This window comes from Salvelinus namaycush, chromosome 24 (assembly GCF_016432855.1).
Source record: "Salvelinus namaycush isolate Seneca chromosome 24, SaNama_1.0, whole genome shotgun sequence".
In the NCBI taxonomy this organism is placed as follows: Eukaryota; Metazoa; Chordata; class Actinopteri; order Salmoniformes; family Salmonidae; genus Salvelinus; species Salvelinus namaycush.
Window position 1 is genome coordinate 6,182,760 of NC_052330.1, and position 26,076 is coordinate 6,208,835.

The 26,076-nt window shown below is 43.0% G+C and overlaps 2 protein-coding genes across 2 annotated transcripts; one reads left to right on the plus strand and one right to left on the minus strand.

The window, feature by feature from the left end:
* Nucleotides 1–600: 600 nt before the first annotated feature.
* On the minus strand, nucleotides 601–5,219 carry LOC120019253 (paired box protein Pax-1-like). The gene is made up of 5 exons (XM_038962570.1): nucleotides 5,198–5,219; nucleotides 4,057–4,683; nucleotides 2,991–3,124; nucleotides 2,604–2,814; nucleotides 601–689 (listed from the first exon to the last, which is right to left on the minus strand). The coding sequence occupies exons 1-5, from the start codon at nucleotides 5,217–5,219 to the stop codon at nucleotides 601–603; spliced, it is 1,083 nt and encodes a 360-aa protein (XP_038818498.1).
* An 18,445-nt stretch (nucleotides 5,220–23,664) lies between these two features.
* Nucleotides 23,665–24,967, plus strand: LOC120019254 (homeobox protein Nkx-2.2a-like). The gene is made up of 2 exons (XM_038962571.1): nucleotides 23,665–23,917; nucleotides 24,417–24,967. Exons 1-2 carry the CDS (start codon nucleotides 23,671–23,673, stop codon nucleotides 24,965–24,967), a joined length of 798 nt encoding a protein of 265 aa, XP_038818499.1. The 5' UTR covers nucleotides 23,665–23,670.
* Nucleotides 24,968–26,076: the final 1,109 nt, after the last annotated feature.

The following is a 26,076-nucleotide window of genomic DNA, read 5'->3' on the forward strand; positions in this document are numbered from 1 at the left end:
TAGGCAAATCCAAAGATATGAACGAGGCATTTCCCGTTTAGCATGCCTTTATTACGCACAGTTAGGCTATAAAAATATATAATACAGCTTCTGTAGATATAATTTACAAAATTACAAATAGGCCTACATGATATTGTTAATAACATTTTGAATTGTCCCTTTCCGGACATAGGCCTAACAAATAGAGATTGTGCACGTTTGTCTGAACCCAGAGAGCATGCAGGATTACCATCTGTTGTGAGAAACAATGCGTTGGAACTGTCAAGACTGCTAGGCTGGCTACATAATTCGTTTTACACAATTTCGATTTGGGATGAGTTTTGAATGAGTGGAATTTTAAATATGTAATAATGATGTCCTAATCAACACAACACCGCTGCATTGATGCAGGTGAAACAAGACTGTACCACCATTCATGTCGACATTCGATTATTTGAGATTTTTAGCCTATTGGCATGCAATGCAATTACACGGAATGACGTTGAAAATGTAGGTTCGTCACTTACTAGTGGATTATGCATTTTTTGAAATCTTTTAATTTTACGCATTTTCTTTAGGCTACATTGCCTGTGATCTTGACTGTCCGTTGGTTTCGTTGTGTTATGAAGCGGAGGTCGGGAGAGATAGTCCGTGTACGCTCAACGCCTCGTGCTGGTGCTTGCTCAAGGGACTGGGAGGTTTTCTGTCTCCTGCGAAAAACAAACAAGAGATACGTTCAATGGAACAAATAAATCGTAATTCTATCCATCATCAGACCAGTGAGAACACAAACGCGTGTTAGCTGTAGGCCCCAAAGCCGTGGCAAGAAGAGCAGATATCGCAATACAATCTCAAAAGACAACGCCATACCATACCTCACCACGACTGCAGCAAAAGATATGGCATGTCTGGCCGTTTTAATTATTGAGATATCTAGACAGAGGAGTCTCTGATGTCTCATCTGACATAGATCAAGGTTATTGGGCTGTCAATAGTAGCCTATCAAATGGTTATGGAATCATATGTGTCCATTGTATTGTAGACCTAACATACTACAGAACACAAATACAAACGCAGCATGTAAAGTGTTGGTCCCATGAGCTGAAATAAAATATCTTAGAAATGTTCCATATGCACAAAAAGCTTATTTCTCTCAAATGTTGTGCGCAAATTTGTTTACATCCCTGTTAGTGAGTATTTCTCATTTCCCAAGATAATCCATCCACCTGACAGGTGTGGCATATCAAGAAACTGATAAAACAAGCATGATCATTACAAAGGTGCACCTTGTGCCAGGGACAATAAAATACCACTCTAAGATGTGCAGTTTTGTCACACATCACAATGCCACAGATGTCTCAAGTTTTGAGGGAGCGTGAAATTGGCATACTGACTACAGGAATGTCCACCAGAGCCGTTGCCAGAGAATTGAAGGTTCATCTTTCTACCATAAGCCACCTCGTTTTCTAGAATTTGGCAGTATGTCCAATCCGCCTCACAACCGCAGACCACGTGTATCCACGCCAGCCCCAGGACCTCCACACCAGGCTTCTTCACCTGCGGGATCGTCTGAGACCACCCACCAGGACAGGTGATGAAACTTTAATAAAGAAATCTTTTGTGGGGAAAAACGTAATCTTTGAAATTGTTGCATGTTGCTTTTATACTTTTGTTCAGCATATGTAGCAACATTTCTTCACAAAAAATATAATAGGGACATAGGCCAAGCTACTGACATCAAAATGGTTGGATAAACAGCAGCATCGATTTTCCAACAGGGTATGGATCATGTAGACCTACTCAAGTATTTAATGTAGAATGGTGCTCATTGGTGTAACATTAATTAGCTTATCAGGCTATCTCTTCATGACGTATTTAAAAAAATGTTTTGAATAAGTCGAATGAATGAATTGACATCGCTAATTTCATGGCTGTTATCATTTATATTAAATTACCTCAACGACATTTGTATCTGTAAAAAGAAAAACCTTCCAAATCGACCTACTCGTCATTAAAAAGCAAACGCACTAAAAGCTTGAAAATAAGAACATAATGTAGCCGAACTTTTCTTCGCAAATTGAATAAACATCATTTGAACATCATAATTGCAACTTTATATTTTTAAGAATATGTAGGCCTAAACCTTTTGAAGAATAAGGTCGAAGTCGTTATAGTAATCATATAGGCCTATTCAAATATTATTAATGGGTTCTTCAAGATCCCCTGTAGGCCTACAGTCATCACCTGAGTGGGTACTGCTGTGTTATACCCATAGGCCAAAACGACTTGCACAGTAAATAAAGTAGCCTACACTTCCAATGCCTTCTCTCAGAGGACTTAATGGTTTCCTTATGAGTCGCACAACGCAGCGCCTCCTCTGTTCAGACATTCTCTAAATGTCAACTGTTGTCTTCCTAGACCCCCTAATTGGACACCTACTGTTGGGTCGTTAGCTTTCGACCCACAAGCCCTAATCTTTTTTGTTTGACGAGTGCATATACAAATTGCTGGTGTTTGATTGACAGCTGCCTTAAGCCGTGCCTGCCATTCTTCTGCATTCAAATATCATCTGCGTATTTGAAATGTAAAAACGTATAGCTAAGTACACAGACTGCATGGTTTACCTTCTCGTGCTGAGTGTTTGAAGGACATCGCCATGTGGAGGTCTCCACCTTGCATCGTTGCTTCGCTGTTGGGGTGGGCAAGGCTCGTGCTTTGAGACTGCCAGTGGTGTCCAGTTGTCATATAGTTACCTGCTGGTCCACCATACACCCCGTATTGGTTTGGGGGAGAGTAGGCACAAGCAGGTACATAACTAGATAGGTTTGAAGAAGACTGGAAAGGAAAATAAGAAAATAATGCATTTTAAGCACAGAGAAGCAAATCCGCCCCCAACACTTTTATGCATACATTGTATTTACAGTGGACATGTAGTGGAAACGGATTTCTGATCAAACTATGAACATATTCGTTGTTTGTGTATTGTTTGCGTATTTGATTCATAAATGTACCTGAGGAAACTTGATGTCTGCCTCTAGGGAGGATTTCTCTATTCCGTTGACACCATGGGCAGAGGAAAACGTCGCTCTGTTTACGCTCGCCCACTCCTCCATTTTTGATGGGTACCCCTCCGCTCCAGCGATGGCTGTGGGAAATGTTTCAGTGTAGAATATAACATTTTTAAGTCTACAAACCATTTTAGGTTTTTATTCGATTTGTATCGATATTTTTAGATATACCTCTGCTGAGGACAACATTCCTCTTGCACAAAGCCATGCTATGATAAACATTGTTTTTGATTTAGGTAAATTCGTGTGGAAATTCTTCGTTAAACACACACTTCAACCAAATCTTTATTTTCTAAAATCAGATCGAATGTTTGTGGCCAATGCCATGTTTTTGTAAGATCTATCATGAAAATTTAGAACAACATTTTATATTTTAAACATTCTTGTTTATTTGACACCTATAGCGTTTGCCTCTTCCATTTACAGAGGCCCGATTACATGCGATTATAACGCTATATTATGAAGGGAAACAATGATATCTCAAATAAAATAAGACGTTCAATTAACGTTCACACAATGGGCTACGGGTTCGATGTAGAACTATGAGTAGACCTACTAATAGCCAAACCACAAAGTAGTCCTCACACCGATAGGCTAGCCTTATTTGACCATTGACACATTTCAAGAGGATTTGACCTCCATATTTATATCAGATGTGTAATTTGGCTCCATTTAAATTAACTTTCGTTGTATGACTAACGTATAGGGCTATTTTAGGCCTATTAGCCCCATAATACCGTTTCACTATTTTACAGTTAAACCCATAATGTTATTTTATTTATCAATCTATGTCGTTTAATATAAGTTGGTTGTTTTACGTTGTTTCTCATTCATATGGAATTGTATGAAATATCTGTTTGATTGACAAGAGACACTGATTCGTAGATATTGAACTATAATGCACCTGGAAATATTTCCAATTTGAGAAGTGTGTATGTATGCACTCAGTAAATGCAGGTTCTGAAGAATCAACCGAGTTACAAGAGTCAAATTCAATTTGACCACCAACCTGCAGGGTCCATGAAGGCTCGGATGCCCAAAATGTTGCTGACTGTGTGCACGGAAGGCCAACCATGGCGGGAGAGGCTGACATGGCCCGGCGTGACCGGTATACCGGGACCGCTGCCAATTTTTGTCCCAGTGGGTGACATTGCGCTGGGGTATGAGTACGGGTACATGTGGTTGTAGGAGAGCTGAGGATGGATTGGCTTGCTGTTCTCATATTGGCCCGGCTGGGAAAGATTTCCTATTTTGTTGCGTAAAATACGGCTTATGGAGCTGACGGAGGGAACGTTATACTTATCACACACGGCATCTGTAAGAAGCCTGTCCCTGATCTCCCAAGCAAATATTCCAGGGTCTCCTTGTTTGTAATCCCTTATGCTTTTCACCACGTTGGGTGTTGTGACCCGGGGCTTACTTCCTCCTATGGCACCGGGCAATATCGAACCCGTCTCGTTGTATCTCGCTAGTATCTTGCTCACACAGCCATGAGAGACTCGAAGCTGCCTACTGATGTCACACGGTCGTATTCCAAGTTGAGCTAATTCCACGATTCTGATCCGAATCGAATTTGGAAGTGGTCGTCCGTTGACAAATACCCCGCCAAGCTGGTTCACTTCTCCATATGTTTGATCTGCAAGAAACAAATAAGGAATTGCATTGAGGTGCATAGACTCGACAGATCAGTGTAACCGTGTTTTAAACAAATAGCATAACCACAATAGCCTGTAGTTTATAGCTTATTGCACAGCGCGCACTCACGTTTCCAAAGCACCATTCCCTATCCTTGATCTAACCTATATCATTAGTATTATTATGGCCTTGAAATACAATGTCCAATAACCTATAATGATCTCAAACTTTGGAAAGCAGCCCAATCCAAATGTGGGTTAAAAATAAATGGAAACAGAGGCATGGACGCTGCCATTGGAATGATACATGGATGGACGCATTTGAGAATAGGATAGTGCAATATAATGGTAAAACCTCTAAATCTCTTTTTATGCAAATATTTTCTCTTGATGAGTCCATGCCAAATGAATCACGGCCCACTGTGCACAGCACTCAATTCAACGTCTTTTCCGCGTTGGTTCAACGTAATTCCATTGAAATTACGTGTAAACTATGTTGATTCAACCAGTGTGTACCCAGTAGGGAGAGCTTACCCATTGCCTTTGGTGTGAGATGTTGTCCTTTCGCAGTTTAAGAATGGCCGAAAAGTGCGGTCTCTCCCCTCTGCACATGAGATGAGGAAAATGGTTTTGCTGTGCGTTTTTCCTTTAGCGCTGCCCTTTCATTTCTGGTAAAATGATCGAAGACGGCGAGTTTGGGCAAAGGTACTGAAGTGATTTTTGTCCCATAAGGGGAAATTTGTCCATCCCAAAGGCTCAAGTGTGCGGAGATTCATTTGACGCGTCCATTACGTCAATCTCGTTTGCTGCACTCAAGACTCCTTCCCCATTTCATTGGTCCCCTCCTTCGCGTGTATGTTAGCCCAGGCTACTTCACCCAATCTTTTCCGGGTTTTAGAGTTTAACTTCTGTCAAGAGGGCCTTTGTCACACCGACGAGAACTCTTGGTAATCGGAACAAACATGCGCTTGGAAATTAAAATCTAACGAAAGCTATTCTCCATGACAAGGATGTCTCTGTTTAAATATATTTTATTAATAATGTCTAGAATTAACTTGCCATTAGGAGATGTTATTTTTAATGCATTTACGGATTGATGCTGATGTGCACGTTTTCGGCCGTGATATAGGTTTGCAATATAACGTTAATTTGCAAGGGTATTCGCATTGTTATCCATCCGAATAGTTACCTGCAGTCATTGAAACGTTGACTGGAAGGCATGAACCTATATAGACATGTGCTAAAACCACCGAAAATCTGCCACTTTTGCTTGAATATATCTACTCTACCATTATTGCAAATAATTTAATCTGCATGTGCACAATGGCCATATGGAAACCATACTAAATTCATAATATTTCTAGTTTAATAGAATACAAACCATTTCTAACAATGCATTTTGAGGGATCCCTGGTGTGCTTGATTAAGGGAGTGATGATTACGTCGGTTACCCATGGCTAAGGCTAGCTGATAAATTGACGGCATGGTTGATGGATTATTTTCATGCGGAGCCTTTTAGTTTCTGTAATATTTAAAGACTATTGATTGCATGCTTAATGACGTTGGACCCTTTCATTTTCCAAACAAATTGTATAGCTATTGATTATGATAGGTCTATACCTATCAGACACATGTAGGCCTACGAAGAATGTACTCCTCACACCAACAAAATAATTCAAATTATTTAGAAGTTTTTAAATTCATAGAAGTTGACCAAACATCTGTCATTTTTTTACTTTAAGAGTCTCTTTTTAAAGCTCAGAAAGTATTCATACCCCTTGACTTATTCCATATTTTGTTGTGTTACAGCCTGAATTCAAAATCGATTAAATATTAGTTTTCCTCTCACGTATCTACACACAATACCCCATAATGACAAAGTGAAAACATTTTTTTAACCTTTTTTTCAAATTTATTGAAAATATAATAAATATTTAATTTATATAAGTATTCACACCCTTGAGTCAATACTTTGTTGGAACCACCTTAGGCAGCAATTACATCTGTGAGTCTTTTGTAAGTTTCTGAGAGCTTTTCTCACCTGGATTGTGCAACATTTGCCCATTTATTATTTTCATAATTCTTCAACCTCTGTTAAAATTGGTTGTTGATCATTGCTGGACTACCATTTTCAGGTCTTGCCATAGATTGTCAAGTATAATTAAGTCAAAGCTGTAACTCGGCCACTCAGGAACATTCACTGTCTTCTTGGTAAGCAACTCCAGTGTAGATTTGGCCTTGTGCTTTAGGTTATTGTCCTGCTGAAAAGTGAAGTTATCTCCCAATGTCTGGTGGAAAGTAGACTGAACCCGGTTTTCCTCTAGAATTTTGCCTGTGCTTAGCTCCATTCCATTTCTTTTTTATCCTGAAATACTCCACAGTTCTTAACGATTGCAAACATACCCATAACATGATGCAGCCACCATCATGTTTTAAAATATGTAGAGTGGTACTCAGTAATGTGTTGTATTGGATTTGCCCCAAACATAACAGTTTGTTTTCAGGACAAAACGTGAATTGCTTTGCAAATTATTTTATTACTTTAGTGCCTTGTTGCAAACAAGATGCATGTTTTTGAATATTTTTATTCTGTACAGGCTTCCTTCTTTTCACTCTGTCAGTCAGGTTAGTATTGTGGAGTAACCTATCCCCCATTGAACTCTGTAGCTGTTTTAAAGTCATGATTGGCCTCATGGTGAAATCTCTGAGCGGTTTCCTTCCTCTCTGGCAACTGAGTTGGGAAGGACGCCTGTATCTTTGTAGTGACTGGGTGTACTGATACAACATCCAAAGTTTAATTAATAACTTCACCATGCTCAAAGCAATATTCAATGTCTGTTTTTTTTACCCATCTACCAATAGGTGCCCTTCTATTTCGAGGCATTGGAAAAGCTCCCTGGTCTCTGTGGTTGAATCTCTGTTGGAAATTCACTGCTTGATTGAGGGACCTTACATATACTTGTATGTGTGGGGTACCGAGATGAGGTAGTTATTAATTAAATCATGTTAACACTATTATTGCACCCAGAGTGAGTCCATGCAACTTATTATGTGACTTGTTAAGCACATTTTTACTCCTGAACTTCTTTAGGCTTGTCATAATAAAGGGGTTGAATACTTATTGACTCAAGACATTTTAGTTTTTCATTTGTAATTAATATGTAAACATTTCGAAAAACATAATTCCACTTTGATATTATGGGGTATTGAGTGTAGGCCAGTGACAATTTCTTTTTTCAATGTAATCCATTTTAAATGCAGGCTGTCAAACAGCAAAATGTGTAGAAGGTCAAAGGGTGTGAATACTTTCTGATTGCTGTACAGCTCATTACAGTGGTTGCATTATACATATTTGGCATGCAGGCATACTGTGTATTTTGGTTTTTGCCACTCTTTTTCTCTGAAGAACTATGTTAATAGTGTATTGGTCCACGCTATTTCTTGTTTGCCTATAACCAAATGAAGCATTTCTTTCGTTATAGCCATAATTTCAGCAAGAAGGCGTTGTTTTATTCACTACATGTATGCTGTTTGACATATTAATTCAAATTGATTACAAATGATCTGCATTGATATGTTTCCATGAAAATTAAAAAGATGAAACTTTTTTGTTGTTGTTTTGTTAGATAGGCTTCTGCCATCGGAGTACTGCGAGGTGGCTACTTATTTATTTAAGTGATTACCCCTGAAAGTATAGGTTTATACCTGGCTGGTAGAATATTGTTTCAATTTTCTTTCTTTCTTTATGTTACTGAGAAAATTTCTGTGTTTTCTTTTTTGATTGAATGTTTGTGAGGTTAAAGATCTCATCGTTCAGTCAGAGGACTTGATCAAGACAAGGCTCGTGCAAGGTGTCACTGAAAATAGTATAGACTACAGTGCATATCCACACCTGCATGTGCACAACAGATTTTTTTGATAAGAATTTTATTGCACATAGTTTATAGAAAGACACACCTGGTTTTGTGATTTAATAATCGGTGGGTGATAATATTTGTCTTATTTCATACATGTAGGCTTACAACCCAGCTAGCACATAACGTTGTGAGAACCATAGAGCTTGGTGAGAACGTGGTGGTCCTATAGTTATTTTGCATACAAAACCTTTCCACAACTTTGTGGGAATGGTGCAGAATAGTAACTTGGCTTTGGAACATTCTGAGCACATTTAAGGAACTTGACAAAAAAATTACATTGTTAATACTTCCAACAGAACATTTCCTAAAAGTTCAAACATGGTTACATTTCATTTCAATTTTGGGAATGTTCTGGGAATGTTCTCCAACTGGTTTGACATTGGGAATGTTCTCAAATAGTTAAGAAACAACGTTCTTCTGTGGGAATTTCAGTACTTCAGCATAACGTTTCTTACTGGCTTCTTCATAGTTCTATTTAAAGTCATGTTCTCAAATTGTTCCAAGACCGTTAAGAAACAACATTTTTGGTCCTCCCAGGGGGCGCAGTGGTCTAAGGCACTGCATTGCAGTGCTAGAGCATCACTACAGACCTGGGTTCGATCCCGGACTGTATCACAACAGGCCATGATCAGGAGTCCCATACGGCGGCGCACAATTGGCCCAGCGTTGTTCGGGTTAGGGAGGGTTTGGCCTGGGAGGCTTTACTTGGCTCATTGAGCTCTAGCGACTCCTTGTGGCGGGCCGGGCGCCTGCAGGTTGTCCTAGGTCGACAGGTGAACAGTGTTTCCTCCGACACATTGGTGCGGCTGGCTTCCAGGTTAAGCGGGTGGGTGTTTAAACCTCTTAAGGATCCGCCCCTTTTTTCAATTTTCACCTAAAATCACATACCCAAATCTAACTGCCTGTAGCTCAGGCCCTGAGCAAGGATATGCATTTTCTTGGTACCATTTGAAAATAAACACTTTGAAGTTTACGGCATCCCTAGCCGCGTCCTCAGAGCATGCGCATACCAGCTGACTGGTGTGTTTACGGGCATATTCAATCTCTCCCTATCCCAGTCTGCTGTCCCCACATGCTTCAAGATGGCCACCATTGTTCCTGTACCCAAGAAGGCAAAGGTAACTGAACTTAATGACAATCGCCCCGTAGCACTCACATCTGTCATCATGAAGTGCTTTGAGAGACTAGTCAAGGATCATATCACTTCTACCTTACCTGCCACCCTAGACCCACTTCAATTTGCTTACCGCCCGAATATATCCACAGATGATGGAATAGCCATCACTCTGCACACTGGCCTATCCCATCTGGACAAGAGGAATACCTATGTAAGAATGCTGTTTATTGTCTATAGCTCAGCATTCAACACCATAGTACGCCGCAAGCTCATCATTAAGCTCGAGGCCCTGGGTCTGAACCCCACCCTGTGCAACTGGGTCCTGGACTTCCTGACGGGCCGCCCCCAGGTGGTGAAGATAGGAAACATCACCTCCACTTTCCCCTCTTGTACTCCCTGTTCACCCATGACTGCATGGCCAAGCAAGCCTCCAACTCAATCATCAAGTTTGCAGACGACACAACTAGTAGGCTTGATTACCAACGATGACAAGACAGCCTACAGGGAGGGGGTGAGGGCCCTGGGAGTGTGGTGCCTGGAAAACAACCTCTCACTCAACGTCAACAAAACAAAGAAGATGATTGTGGACTTCAGGAAACAGCAGAGGGTGCACCCCCCTATCCACATCGACTGGACAGCAGTGGAGAAGGTGGATAGCTTCAAGTTCCTTGGCGTACACATCACTGACAAACTGAAATGGACCACCCACACAGACAGTGTGGTGAAGAAGGCACAACATAGCCTCTTCAACCTCAGCAGGCTAAAGAAATGCGGCTTGTCACCTAAAACCATCACAAATATTTACAGATGCACAATTGAAAGCATCCTGTCAGGCTGTGTCACTGCCTGGTACGGCAACTGCACCACCCGCAACCGGAAGGCTCTCCAGAGGGTGCTGCGGTCTGCCCAACACATTACCGTGATATAATATGTGTTATTTTATAGTTTTGATGTCGTCACTATAATTCTAAAATGGAGAAAACAGTAAAAAATAAACAAAAACCCTTGAATGAGTAGATGTGTCCAAACTTTTGACTGGTACTGTAAATATTTAGTTGGGGCAAACTACCCACCCTCCAGGACACCTACAGCACTCGATGTCACAGGAATGCCAAAAAGATCATCAAGGACATCAACCACCTGAGCCACGGCCTGTTCACCCCGCTATCATCCAGAAGGCGAGGTCAGTACAGGTGCATCAAAGCTGGGACCGAGAGACTGAAAAACAGCTTCTATCTCAAGGCCATCAGGACTGTTAAAGGACTGTTAAACAGCCATCACTAGCACATTAGAGCCTGCTGCCTATAGGCACAGACTAGGAATCACTGGCCACTTCAAGGAATGGAACACTAGTCACTTTAATAATGTTTACATATCTGGCATTACAAATCTCATATGTATATACTGTTTTCTATACTATTCTACGGTATCTTAGTCACTTAATAATGTTTACATATCTTGCATTACTCATCTCATATGATTATACTGTATTCTATACTATTCTACGGTATCTTAGTCACTTAATGTTTACATACCTGGCATTACTCATCTCATGTGTAAATACTGTTTTCTATACTATTCTACTGTATGTTAGTCCGTTCCGCTCTGACATCGCTTGTCCATATGTATATAGTCTTAATTCATTCCTACTTAGATTTGTGTGACATGGCCTCAACAATCACCTGACCTCAACCCAATTGAGATGGTTTGGGATGAGTTGGACCGCAGAGTGAAGGAAAAACAGCCAACAAGTGCTCAGCATATGTGGGAGCTCCTTCAAGACTGTTGGAAAAGCATTCCTCATGAAGCTGGTTGAGAGAATGCCAAGACTGTGCAAAGCTGTCATCAAGGCAAAGGGTTGCTACTTTGAAGAATTTAAAAAATATTTTATATTTGTTTAACACTTTTTGGGTTACTACATGATTCCATATGTGTTATTTTATAGTTTTGATGTCGTCACTATAATTCTAAAATGGAGAAAACAGTAAAAAATAAACAAAAACCCTTGAATGAGTAGATGTGTCCAAACTTTTGACTGGTACTGTAAATATTTAGTTCTCAGCATCAACCAAAAAGGCCCAGTACAGTCAAAATTCAGTTTTTGTCACGACTTCTGCCGAAGTCAACCCCTCTCCTTGTTCGGGCGGCGTTCGGCAATCGACGTCACCGGCTTTCTAGCCATCGCCGCTCCATCTTTCGTATATCCATTTGTCTTGTCTTGTTTCCATACACACCTGGTTTTCATTTCCCCATTAAGCTACTTGTATTTAACTCTCTGTTTCCCATCATGTGTTGTGTGTAATTGTTTTCATGTTAGGTGGTGTTAGTTTACGCGCTCTACTTTTATGTTCCGTTTTTTGAGCGCGTTTGATTCATGTAGTGCTCTCGTTTTTTGGAACTATAATAAAAGTGCGCCTTTTCGTTATAATCTGCTCTCCTGCACTTGACTTCGCCTCCAATACACCATCCTGACAGAATTACACACCTTCAATGGAGTCAGCAGGAGCAGGTACCCCGGTTAGAGGAGTCGAGGAGGGCGTCCAGGAACATTCGGCCATGTTACATCATCTTGGTGCCATGATGGATTGCGTTGTCCAGACCATGGACCGCTCGGAGAGACAGGAAGTCAATGCCTCGACCAGCACAACCGGGGTTGTCTTCATCCGTTCCATCCGGAGAGAATTCCAGTGGGATGCGTGTCTCCCTTCCTAGAGAGTATGAAGGAACGGCAGCACAGTGCCAGGGATTCTGGTTACAACTGGACCTCTACCTGGCCACTGTGCACCCAGCTCCCTCAGGAGGGGAGAGAGGGGCCGCCCTCGTCTCCTGTCTCACAAGAAGAGCGCTGTAGTGGGCAAACGCTGTGTGGAGAGAAGGAGACCCGGCGCCAGACCACTTCGAGGAGTTCACCCGTCGCTTCAGGGCCGTCTTCGACCATCCACCTGAGAGCAGAGCGGCGGGGGAGAGGCTCTTACATCTGAGACACGGGACGAGGAGCGCCCAGGACTTCGCCCTGGAATTTCGGACTTTGGCCGCCAGAGCAGGCTGGAACGACAGGGCCCTCATCGACCATTATCGATGCAGCCTACGAGAGGACGTCCGACGTGAACTGGCCTGCAGGGATGCCACCATTTCCTTCGACCAACAGGTGGATTTGTCCATCCGGTTGGATAACCTGCTGGTCACCCGTGGACGTTCAGATGGGGCTCTGTCAGTTCCATCATCCAGCACTCCTGCTCCGGTGCCCATGGAGTTAGGAGGGGCTGCTCATAGGTAGACTGGAGGAGGAGCCATCACGTGCGCCATCTGTGGCCGCAGAGGACACACTGCCGGTCGGTGCCGTGTTGGTTCCTCTGGGAGTCGATGCAACAGGCAGTGCACTCTGGCGTCACCTCAGGTGAGTTTGCACCACACTCATCCAGAGTCCTCTGTTGATCAACTGTTTGTGACTGTTTGTTTCCCTGAGTTTTCCCCACATTCCCAGCATAAGGCGCTCGTCGATTCAGGCGCAGCTGGGAATTTTATCGACAGAGCATTAGCCATTAGGTTAGGGATCCCTATTTTTCCCATAGTTAGACCCTTCCCGGTACACACTCTAGATAGTCGACCATTAGGGTCCGGGCTAATCAAGGAGGCCACCATCTCCTTGGCCATGGTTATGCAGGGGAATCATGAGGAGAGAATCAGTCTCTTTCTCATTGACTCTCCTGCGTTTCCTGTGGTACTAGGCCTTCCTTGGTTGGCTCTACATAACCCCACTATTTCCTGGCAACAGAGGGCTCTCACGGGGTGGTCGCGAGAGTGCTCAGGGAGGTGTGTAGGGGTTTCCGTTGGTGCTACCACGGTGGAAAGTCCAGACCAGGCCTCAACCGTGCCCATCCCCCCAGAATATGCCGATTTGGCTCTTGCCTTCTGTAAAAAGAAGGCGAATAAATTACCACCTCATCGACGGGGGGATTGTGCGATAAATCTCCTGGCAGACGCTACGCTTCCCAGGAGTCACGTGTATCCCCTGTCGCAGGCGGAGACAGTGGCTATGGATACATATGTCTCTGAATCCCTGCGTCAGGGGTACATTCAGCCCTCTACTTCACCGGCCTCCTCGAGTTTCTTTTTTGTGAATAAGAAGGATGGACGCCCGTGCATTGACTATAGAGGTCTCAATAGGTCTCAGTAGGTCTCAATAAAATCACGGTGGAGTATAGTTACCCGCTACCACTTATCGCCACGGCGATTGAGTCAATGCATGGGGCGCGCTTCTTCACGAAACTGGATCTCAGGACTGTGTATAACCTGGTGTGTATCCGGGAGGGAGACGAGTGGAAGACAGTGTTTAGTACCACCACAGGGCATTATGAGAACCTAGTCATGCCGTACGGGTTGATGAATGCTCCATCAGTTTTCCAATCATTTGTAGACGAGATTTTCAGGGACCTGCACGGGCAGGGTGAAGTGGTGTATATCGATGACATTCTGATTTACTCCGCTACACGCGCCGAGCATGTGTCCTTGGTGCGCAAGGTCCTTGGACGACTGTTGGAGCATGACCTGTACGTCAAGGCTGAGAAATGCCTGTTCTTTCAGCAGGTCGTCTCCTTCCTAGGATATCGCATTTCCACATCAGGAGTGGAGATGGAGAGTGACCGCATTGCTGCCGTGTGTAATTGGCCGACTCCCACCACGGTTAAGGAGGTGCAGTGATTTTTAGGGTTTGCCAATTACTACCGGAGAATTATCCGGGGTTTTGGCCAGGTTGCTGCACCCATTACCTCACTGCTGAAGGGGGGTCCTGTAAGGTTGTGGTGGTCGGCTGAGGCGGACAGGGCTTTTAGGCAACTAAGAGCTCTGTTTACTTCGGCTCCAGTGCTGGCCCATCCGGATCCCTCTTTGGAATTCATAGTGGAGGTGGACGCATCCGAGGCTGGGATAGGAGCCATGCTCTCACAGCGCTCGGGCACGCCACCGAAACTTCGCCCCTGTGCCTTCTTCTCGAAGAAGCTCAGCCCAGCGGAGCTTAACTATGATGTGGGGGACCAGGAGTTGTTGGTTAAAGCGTTGAAAGCGTGGAGACATTGGCTTGAGGGGGCTAAACACCCTTTTCTCATCTGGACTGACCATCGCAACCTGGAGTACATCCGGGCAGCGAGGAGACTGAATTCTCGTCAGGAAAGGTGGGCCATGTTCTTTACCCGTTTTGTGTTTACCCTGTCTTACAGACCAAGTTCCCAGAATTAAAAGGCAGACGCACTGTCCCGGCTGTATGACACAGAGGAGCGGCCCATGGATCAAACTCCCATACTCCCGGCCTCCTGCCTGGTAGCGCCAGTCATGTGGGATCTGGATGCAGACATTGAGCAGGCGTTACGTACAGAGCCCGCTCCCCTCCAGTGTCCCGTTGGGCGTGTGTACGTTCCGTCTGCTGTCCGTGACCAGTTGATCTCTTGGGATCACACGTCTCCCTCCTCTGGTCATCCGGGGATCGGTCGGACGGTGCGCTGTCTGACTGGGAAGTACTGGTGGCCCACTTTGGCTAAGGACGTGAGGGTTTATGTCTCCTCCTGCTCGGTGTGTGCCCAGTGTAAGACTCCGAGACACCTGCCCAGAGGTAAGTTACATCCCTTACCCGTTCCACAACGACCTTCGTCACATCTGTCAGTGGATTTCCTAACGTATCTTCCCCCTCACAGGGAAATACCACGATCCTGGTCGTTGTGGAGTCCTGTCGTCTCCTCCCTCTACCTGGTCTCCCTACGGCCCTACAGACTGCGGAGGCCCTGTTTACCCACGTCTTCCGGCACTACGGTGTGCCTGAGGATATAGTGTCTGATCGGGGTCCCCAGTTCACATCGAGAGTTTTTGGAAGGTGTTCATGGAACGTCTGGGGGGTCTCGATTAGCCTTACCTCAGGTTTTCACCCCGAGAATAACGGGCAGGTAGAGAGAGTCAACCAGGATGTGGGCAGGTTTCTGCGGTCCTATTTCCAGGACCGGCCGGTGGAGTGGGCAGCGTTTGTTTCCTGGGCAGAGATGGCACAGAACTCGCTTCGCCACTCCTCCACTAACCTCTCCCCATTTCAGTGCGTATTGGGGTACCAGCCGGTTCTGGCACCGTGGCATCAGGGTCAGACCGAGACTCCTGCGGTGGACGACTGGTTTAGGCGCGCGGAGGAGACATGGGAGGCCACTCGTGTCCATCTCCAGCGAGCCGCGCGTCACCAGAAAGCCAGCGCAGACCGTCACCGCAGTGAGACCCCAGTGTTCGCACCGGGGGACCGGGTCTGGCTCTCGACCTGCCCCTCCGCCTGCCCTGCCGGAAGCTGGGTACGCGGTTTGTGGGGCCATTTAAAGTCCTGAGGAGGGTGAACGAGGTATGTTATAGATTACAGCTTCCCTCTGATTATCGTATTAAGCCCTCGTTCCATGTGTCTCTCCTCAGGCTGGTGGTGGCTGGTCCGCTCCAGGAATCTGAGGTGCCGGAGGTCCCTCCGCCCCCTTTGGACATCGAGGGGGCCCCGGCGTACATCATTCGTTCCATCCTGGATTCGAGGCGTCGGGTTGGGGGCCTTCAGTACCTCGTGGAGGGGTACGGGCCAGAGGAGAGGTGCTGGGTTCCGGTTGCAGATGTTTTGGATCCTGAACTACTGCATGAGTTTCACCGTCGCTGGGCGGATCGCCCTGCGCCTTGTCCTCCGGGTCGTCCTCGAGGCCGGTGTCGGCGCGCCGCTGGAGCCGCGCGTCAAGGGGGGGTACTGTCGCGACTTCTGCCGACGTCAGCCCCTCTCCTTGTTCGGGCGGCGTTCGGCAATCGACGTCCCCGGCTTTCTAGCCATCGCCGCTCCATTTTTCGTATATCCATTTGTCTTGTCTTGTTTCCATACACACCTGGTTTTCATTTCCCCATTAAGCTACTTGTATTTAACTCTCTGTTTCCCATCATGTGTTGTGTGTAATTGTTTTCATGTTAGGTGGTGTTAGTTTACGCGCTCTGCATTTATGTTCTGTTTTTTGAGCGCGTTTGTTTCATGTAGTGCTCTCATTTTTTTGGAACTATAATAAAGTGCCTGTTCATTATAATCTGCTCTCCTGCACTTGACTTCGCCTCCAATACACCATCCTGACAGTTTTTCTGTATTTTATATCATATTTTACAACAGCTAATGAAACTAATACTGTAAAAGTGTGAAAACATGGATCAGTGTTATCTCTTGATAGCTGCTGGTTGAAAATACAATCTGCAAAGGACCTTATCAGATTTTCCCACCTTGTCAGTTCTGGGATTGACTGATTTGAACTAGTGGCCTTTTGTTTACTGGCCCAACGCTATACCACTAGGCTGCCTGCCACGCACATGTGACTTGGTTGTAGTACTCTGTAAATCGATATGCTGATCACAATTAAGAGCCCATCCATGTCCTTTGCTTGATCTGATATGGGTTTGGAGATGAGGTGTGATGCATTCAGTAGAGAACCAGGTCTGGCCAATTATTGGGCACGGCCAACACACCTGAACACACCTAAAATCTCAACGCAACCGTTTTTATATCAATAACAAATCATTTCCGGGGTAACAATTAAGTACTTTCCTGTAATAGATTTCCATTAAAATGGACAAAAATAGCTTTTTAGCAAAAAACGATTTCTCAAGCAAGAATTCTACTAGTAGTGTCTCGGAGTGGTCTGAGTGGGGAGGGGAAAACTGAAAACTAGATGTTATTGGCAGAAAAGTTTAGAACTCTCTTTGTTATTGGTCTATTAACCAATTTACCGCATGGTGATGTCACCATGGAAATCCAAAACTTCCACCCATGCAAATAAATAACTTATAATTTCCTTTCTCAGAGCGTTAATAAAACCTCCCAGGAAAACTTTCAAGGAACCAGAGTAAAAAAAAATCAGTTTTACCAGTCAGGAAACAAATGGTTTCATTCCCACAACCAGTAACATACGTTCCAACAACTTCCAAGGAACCAAATGTGCTAGCTGGGAAGTGTGTATTACTGTATATGCATGAATTGGAAATGTGTTTATTACATATCCCAACTCTCCCTGAGACAGCCTTGGAGAGTGCGGTCACAGCAATGGTCAATCATTATTAACAGCAAACCTGGAAAAACTAAGATTGTGTCTTGCTTAAGGGATTTTTCCACCTTGTCAGTTCTGGGATTGGCCGATTTGAACTAGTGGCCTTTTGTTTACTGGCACAATGCTATACCACTAGGCTGCCTGCCACGCACATGTGACTTGGTTGTAGTACTCTGTAAATCGATATGCTGATCACAATTAAGAGCCCATCCATGTCCTTGGCTTGATCTGATATGGGTTTGGAGATGAGGTGTGATGCATTCAGTAGAGAAATGTAGCTTCTGCAAGATATTCATTTTTCAAGTCTATTTTCTCAAGAAAATATTTCAATAATATTGACAATTCCCCATAAATATCCTACACTAATTTGCATGCAGTCTACAAAACTAAAGACAGTCAATGTTTCCTTTTTGGATATTCTGTTGTTAGATGTGAGCTCCATCTTATGTTTTCCCTGTTGCATTAGCCTGTCTGTGGGGCCCCTGACTGGGTCATCCTGCTGCCAGGACTTGGCTGTGCAGTTCTCTGCATCCTCCAGATGAGGCTGTGCACATCATAGAATTGCATGTATATAGAACACAGTCATTTATATGTTCTCTATGGTGCCCATGCTATGGATGGTCTAGGCTCTATGGGACAGTTTCCCGGACATAGATTAAGCCTAATCCTAGACTAAGAATAACAAACACTTTTAATAGAGTCTCCATTGAGAATGCTTTTTATTCTGCATTAAAATTAAGTTACCATGTTCCTACAGGGCCATTTTCCTGTATACAGATTAGGCCTAGTCTTAGACTAAGTGTAAATTATAGCTGCCCAGACACTTCAGCCTTGTTAATCTCACAACTCGTTAAATTCTCTTTTGTAGATGTCAGTTAAATCCATATGCACAATAAGCCGACATGAGTTGTACGCCTATTTATATTATTGGATGGCCATGTTGTTCTCTCATATAGTAACATCTGATCATTAAAGAGCCTGTTTGGAACAATTAAAGTCACAATCTTGAAAGTTGTCACTGAAGAATAGTTCTTACATTGATATGAATAACATAGATAATTACGCTGTAATGGAATATAAAGGAGGACATGTAAGTCTGTCATTACAGAATTATTTTGCATGCTGCTGGATCATCACTTAGATACACACTCCTTATAAACCAGTGTAGGTGACACTTAGACTACCTATTTTTCTGCAACGGTAATTATTCTATCAGTACGACGACCTTAGCTGGTCCCTGTGCACTACTATGTACAATACAAAAGCACATGTGTTTTGGGTGGAACTGCGAAGAGGTCATTTAAAATATATATATATTTTTTAATCATAATAATGGAGGTCTGACTTTTGACATGACTCTTTAATAAGTTCCCTTACAAGAAAAATAAAGTGATTCTATTCTCAAGAGCAGCGGCATTGCGGTCTCTCCAGTCCTGTAGAACTGCATGGTGGCCATTGTGCATTATGTCAACACTTACTGTAAGAGACAGCTGGTTAGCGGTGAGTATAGTATAGCCCTATCCTACTCTACAGGCCAGAGACAATCCACTCTCACACTCAGTTGACCGCAAATCGTGAATATTTATAGATGATGCAAATATACTTACGAGGCAAATATATATTGTATCAGTATGACTGTTAGTATGTATGTATTGTAGTTATAGAGTTGCTCGAAAGAGGAAAGGCATACCACTAAGGGGTGGAAATGGGGGAAAAAGCTGAGAAGTCAGTGAATTCTAGAATTCACAGCGGGTGATAAGCACTGTCAGTTCAGTGGTGTTTACCTCTGACTTTGGTCTACTTATTAGCAGCTATAGGTTTTTCCTACCTTTATATTCTGCAAAAAACGAATACAGCAACGTGTATGCACTGTATATGAACCTGTATGGGAACAGCAGAGCGAAATCAATTCATATCCGTTGATAATCTCTGTTTGTTCATTTGGAACTTGGCGCCTTATTACAGGGATATTTCACATACTGTCTGTGTGAATTTAACCTGTTTTTCACAACCTGAAAGCAATTTACTGCTGTCTTTCGCAAACCGTTTTCTTCCTGTTGATGAACGCCTCTAACCTCTGTTGTCAGCTTGATTACTGATGCAAAGGCGCCACCATCTGGACAAACATGTACATTACAGTCCATATCCAGCAGCGTGACCTATTGTTTTGGATTGAACACGCTATTTGAGGCTCATGTGCATACCTTTATGCTATGCAGACGTGGCAGGTTGAATTACAGGTGCAGTGTTAGTATTTCAACTGTGCTGACTTTTATTATGCCTGACACATCTCCTATCGATGGCACTTATGTTGTCACCAATTTGGTCACTTTATCAGTGACCTCATATACTTTTCATCTAATGTCATCTTTAAATGAGTGATTGAAATGTTGACAGGTGGAACATGTTCTGGTCTAGTTAAATGATGCCATCTGCTAACTTAAATGGAACATTTGAAATGGAACATAGTTTGATGGGGAATACTACTAGTAGATGTAAGCCAGTGTCAGCGAGTGCCAGTAGGTGACACTCTAGACGAAGAAGTACTTCTGAGAGCAATGATGGGATTGGTTTAAGGCTTTTTTTGTGTGGGTGCGCGTGTGCGTGTGTGCGCGTGTGTTTATCTGCATGTGCTTACTGGGCAGGCAGTTGTAAATGCTTACTCCTCCCTCATGCTGCCACTTAGTGTCACTTACCAACGTTGTGGTAACAGTGGGACAGCTCCACCTAGATGCTCTGCACTCTGGCACCTCTTCATACTGGTTCTCTTCTCTCAATACTCTGTCTGGGCTGATTTCATTTTAAAACCGGGATCTGCCTGCATGAAGAATGATTAGGGCTGGCAGGGACCTTATGATGTATCATGATATGAAGGTCACGATTACGTTCATATTGGGATTATTTATGCCTCACAATTCTCTATGTAGCCTATTCTGTAATAGGGTGGAACTAAGGGGTTTTGTAATGCATTTGGAATACTATGGTACTAAAGTATTTAAAATATGGCCAGGAAGTAAACTTTTTGCCTGATTAATCTGCTTACAACTCCTTAATGTCAGAATATATCTGACATATAATTTAGCTGTTGAATTGATACAGTATTGCATGAAGAAATGCCAGAATGATCACAATATTGTTTTTTCCCCCCTTGCCCTAAGAATTATGTTTATTGTCGTATCCAATGTCGTGGATTGTTGGGGCGCTCGGACCCTAAAGGTTAGAATAAACCAACGCCGCTCTATCGGAGAAGCTGCTGGGGATGGACATGTGGAATGTTTCTTTGTTTGCTCCTTTGAGAAGGCAGAGAAGCTTCTGCTTGGACATGTCCTGAGTTCTCTCTCTTGGACTGAGGCCACTTGATTATGTTGAACATTGATCAGTAGTTGCCAAATCCAAGTAGCATCACGATGTGTTGATAATAACGACAAAATAAGGTTCACAGTCTGGCAAACGTTGCCTTTGGGCTACGAGGCTCATGAATATGTGTGCTTTAATAAGCCATTAATCAATCATATATCAATTACAGAAACGTCGTATTTGTCCGGAAATAAAGCAGTGTACATTCGAAGGAAGGACCCTTCATGGAGTGATTATATCTCAAGAAGCAGGCCATCAGAACGTGCATGGGCACAATGAGAGGTGATTCGACTCTTTAGGCCATATAGGCAGCAGTGTGTACCATAGAGATTGTAATTCTATGGTGTGTACACTGTGAGTGAGAGAGTAAACATGTAAATATCGGTGAAGTGGTCTTGTAAGCGATAGCCTCTCGCCCTGTCGAAATGTGTTTGAGAACCGCTTTGCTGGTCAAACAAATGCGCAAGTGCTACCAAAGTAATAATACAATAATAATAATAATGTGTGTGTGTGTGTGTGTGTGTGTGTGTGTGTGTGTGTGTGTGTGTGTGTGTGTGTGTGTGTGTGTGTGTGTGTGTGTGTGTGTGTGTGTGTGTGTGTGTGTGTGTGTGTGTGTGTGTGTGTGTGTGTGTGTGTTAGAGGCTGCGGGGGTCAGAGGTGAATGAAGAGATAGTTCATTGAAAGCAGTTGAACACCATGACAACCAGGAGGAACCGCGGATTTATTCCAAACAGTTACGGCGCATTGTAAGGGGGGCGTCAATCATCTATTCTCTTGCCCCCGAAACAAATGCTAAATCTCAGCCCGCACAAAAACTTCCAAAAGAAGCAGGACATTTGTCTACATTTCCTTCATTGTCCGCAGCTTAGCAGTCGGTTTGTACGTGTGTTTGCTTAGTACGACCACCCAGGACGCCCGAAGGATTCGCTGAGAACGAGAATCATTGTCACCCACATCACATACGAGATGAGGGCGTTGGAGCATAGAGAAGGGGAGAATAAAAATATCTAAAAAGAAAAATATGAACATGATAGTCAGCGTCTTATGTTGACTCAAGAGCTTATCATTCGATTTCCCACGTGAATTAAACACGACCAATTGCTGCAATAAAATAATTGTTATTGTTATAAAGAAATTGTAAGCTAATATTCCCAAGGAATATACTTGTATTACATTGTGTTGCAATGGATATGCCCAGGTGATGCGTGGGCGGATGGAGGCTGCGCTGCAACCTGGTCTCAGAGCATTTCATATGATTCTTTAAATTAATCTGAGACAATCCATTTTGTATGATATGTTGTGTATCATATGGTATGTATTACGTTAGCGTTATACGTCCACCCATCCACGCTGACCAACGACCCTACTTTTGTTGTTGCCTTAAGTAACCATCTGTCTTACGTAACACTACCAAACGTAACATATCATACTAATTTGAGTGTGCCGGATTTCCGTTTGCTATGTTACGTCTAATCTATGAGACCAGCCGGTGCAGTTAGATATTTCTGACAGATAAATAGTGAGCAGAACTAATGATATGGTAATAATTATCATAGTAATACCGACGATAAAGACAACATTAACAAGTGTAGCCTAATACAAATTCTGTATAGGCCTAGTCAGTGTCCCAATAAACGGAATGTATTATTATTTTCTTAGAGCGTGAAATGTATCCAAATAAAACAGCATATAGCCTATCAACACCTTTCAGAGATAAGACGCTTAAATTGCAAACAACATTCTATGTAAGGCTATGTTTCATTCATGATGCCCTACGCGCTACTTGAGTTAAGCCTGAACCAAAATATTGACCTAAAAGGATTTCATGAATTAGCCTACCCATATTACACCCCCAAAATTCACATTTCGATCTTTAGGGTAATAAAATACATCTCAAAATGATGTTTTTGCTCTTAAATAAATAGTATTTGTATGATGCTTTGAAGCAATATATTGTAATGGTTTGTATGTCATTTACATGCACAAATGTCCCTCCCCATCTCGGTGATTAACTGTCCCATAATACCAGTCATCACATTTCTGAAGAACCAATGACAGAGATTCGGATGTCCCCGAACCCGAGAAATTCACACCCACAGTCTTCATCCACTTGACTCCAAGGACCCGCCTACACGCGTTGAGTCTTTCTCCGTTATTCCGATTCATTTTCCAATGCAGATTCAGTGTTTCAACGAACATTATATGGACCAATACGTCTGGTGATAGCTTCCTTTATGCCAGTGCTCCTAGTCCTGCTTTATCCATGAGCCTCTCCTCTCCATCAACTCCTGCGCTCCTCCATGACCAGCACATTGGAGTCCTCTCGACGAGCCAACGGTGAACTCTTGCATGCCGACTAAGTCTCCGTTTAGCTTAACCCAAAAGGACACAACCCTGAACATCTTAAAACCTCATCTATAAATACTGTACTCTTAGTCAGTTTTACTGGTTCAGAACAGTAGCAGGGGGAAAAAACGAACACTTGTTTACAGTGCGCGTCACATACTTTCTCACACCATGTCGTTCAGCAACACAAAGACGGGCTTCTCTGTAAAGGACCTTCTGGATCTCCCCGACACCAATGGAGGTTCTGAAACGGAGGAGACTGAAGATGAGAACGAGGTGGAAACGACTGAGACTTTGACGCAAAATCCATCTTCTGAAGACACTGGAAATGTGCCTTACAAGAAGAGCCTTTTGTGTGATGGTGGTGGTAATCCCTACTCAAGATGGCTTGCCTCCTCCAGCACCATCCAGTATTCATGTGAGTAGCTTAAAAAAGTTCGTTTCGTAAACATCAAGGTATAGAACTAATTGATTCGTCCACTTTCTAGTCATATCTCATCCGTTAGGTTATAGGCCTATGTCATTATTAAAAACATTTGCATTCATGTTTTGGTTTGTTATGCAAAACGTCACGATTTCATTTATTTCATTTAAACATGTATTGTTTTAACTTATTAGGCTACCATTAAAATATTAGTCTATCCATGTCCAATCAGAATTTATAATATTATCCGTTCGTAATGCAATTTTAAATAGCCTATCTATGCGTAGAGCCTGATCAAAATATTTACCTTTTTGTCACCAATAGGCCATTTTTTTCGATTATTAGTAGTCTCTTCAATATTTTTTATATTCAACAAATTGCTATAAAATGAAGATTTGTTGTCAGAAATTAAGAAATGTATGTAGCCCCATTTCATAGCGTTTGTTGTCAACCCTAGTTGATAACCAGACCCACTTTGTTTCCTTTCAAACAGTGCATGGTTTGTCAGTTGATTCTCGAAACGAACCGAAATATCCAGAGCTGTCCGCCGACGAATCCCAAGATATCGACAGGGACGCCACAGGTGACAGCAGCGACTCGGGAAAGAAGAGGAAAAGGAGAGTGCTGTTTTCCAAAGCTCAAACCTACGAACTTGAGCGACGATTCCGACAACAGAGATATCTCTCCGCGCCGGAGAGGGAGCGCCTTGCGAATGCACTACTACTGACACCGACCCAGGTGAAGATCTGGTTCCAGAATCACCGGTATAAAATGAAGAGAGCACGCGCTGAGAATGGGATGGAGATGGTTCATCTCGTGTCCCCAAGACGGGTGGCCATTCCGGTTTTGGTTCGGGATGGAAAGCCATGTGACACTAACAAAACTCAGGATCTTGAGGCCTCATTCAGGGCTGGAATACCTCTGTCGGCGTATAGCGCCTATTCTCTCCATCACATGCATATGCGCTCTCACTACAGCCCCGACGCCATCTCACAGCTGCCCAGTGTGCATCATATGGCGCAAATGTACCAATGGACTTGGTAGAATACAATCGAAAGAAAGGGATTGATATTATGATCTATATTTTACCCACATCAGAGCTGATGGGTCTGGACAATGTTAGGGTTCTTGAAATTCCGTTCTTTTTATAATGTTTGCCAAATGAATGTTATAAAGGAATGTTATTTCTGTTGTAAAGTGCGCAAAATGCTCATATTATTAATTAATTTATGTTTTTGGGTGGACTGTGGATTGATCTTGAATATTTATGGCCGTGAATAAACCTCTGTCAGTTTGATGTGGTTATTATTCATGGCTTAACCTACATTAAATTACTTTTATACCGGCCCAGAAAGGGAAATCTAACAGAAACTTGGATATACATGTTTCGTTATTCGTAAAAATTGTTACATACATAAATGCCATTATGTACAGAACTAGATGAAAACGAGTTCCCTTTTAAAGTAGAAGATCGAGCAAAACCTGTTTAATGACTTCCTGTATCTAATTCGGTTCAGGGTTTTACGTTGGATCACAAAGCAAAAATGGAAACAAACAACTCTGAAGAGAATATCTTGCAAACACCGTCTGGACAATTTCGTTCATATCAAAAGTAAAAAGGGATTTTACGAGTTATGCAAAGGCCTCCAACAAATATAACTTTTTTTTGTGATGTTTTCCTTACATTTGCTTAATTGAAAAGCATGCATGGCTTATTACAGTACACCAAATGACCAATTAAGCTAGATTTTTTCTTCTTTCTCAGTTCTCATGAACAATATTTGCTAAAACAACAAATTAATTATAGTCAATATAAACCAATTTAAAAAAATGTCTCACTCTGTTTTTCACAGAGCAGCATTGCTTATCAATTCACAAAGAAACCCCAAAATATAGAATTGAGTGCAGCTGTGGATCTTTAGGGGTTTGCACATGCAGAATGGAACAGAGAGGGGATGTTGTGGCAGTGGTGGATGGAGAGCTGTGGACGTTTTTGTTTCTATTCAGCTGTCAGTTGGGTCAGCTCATCTCAGAGTACGGATGAGGAGTAAGTATCTCTGAGGTTTTGTAAAGGCTGTCACTTGGCTCTTTTGTGACCCTTGTTGGACACGTTGTATTCCATATGGGCAGCTGGCCTCGTGAAGGGGATCGCT

What these genes read in the sequence shown, in the direction of transcription:
- LOC120019253 (XM_038962570.1), bottom strand. Translation starts at nt 5,219, where the DNA reads ATGGGTAAGCTCTCCCTACTGG. An exon ending in AGCCTTCATGGACCCTGCAG is followed by an intron (nt 3,125 to 4,056) that starts GTTGGTGGTCAA and finishes CATTTCCCACAG; the next exon opens with CCATCGCTGGAGCGGAGGGG. An exon ending in CAAACACTCAGCACGAGAAG is followed by an intron (nt 690 to 2,603) that starts GTAAACCATGCA and finishes TGTTTTTCGCAG; the next exon opens with GAGACAGAAAACCTCCCAGT.
- LOC120019254 (XM_038962571.1), top strand. Translation starts at nt 23,671, where the DNA reads ATGTCGTTCAGCAACACAAAGACGGGCTTCTCTGTAAAGGACCTTCTG. An exon ending in CAGCACCATCCAGTATTCAT is followed by an intron (nt 23,918 to 24,416) that starts GTGAGTAGCTTA and finishes CCTTTCAAACAG; the next exon opens with TGCATGGTTTGTCAGTTGAT.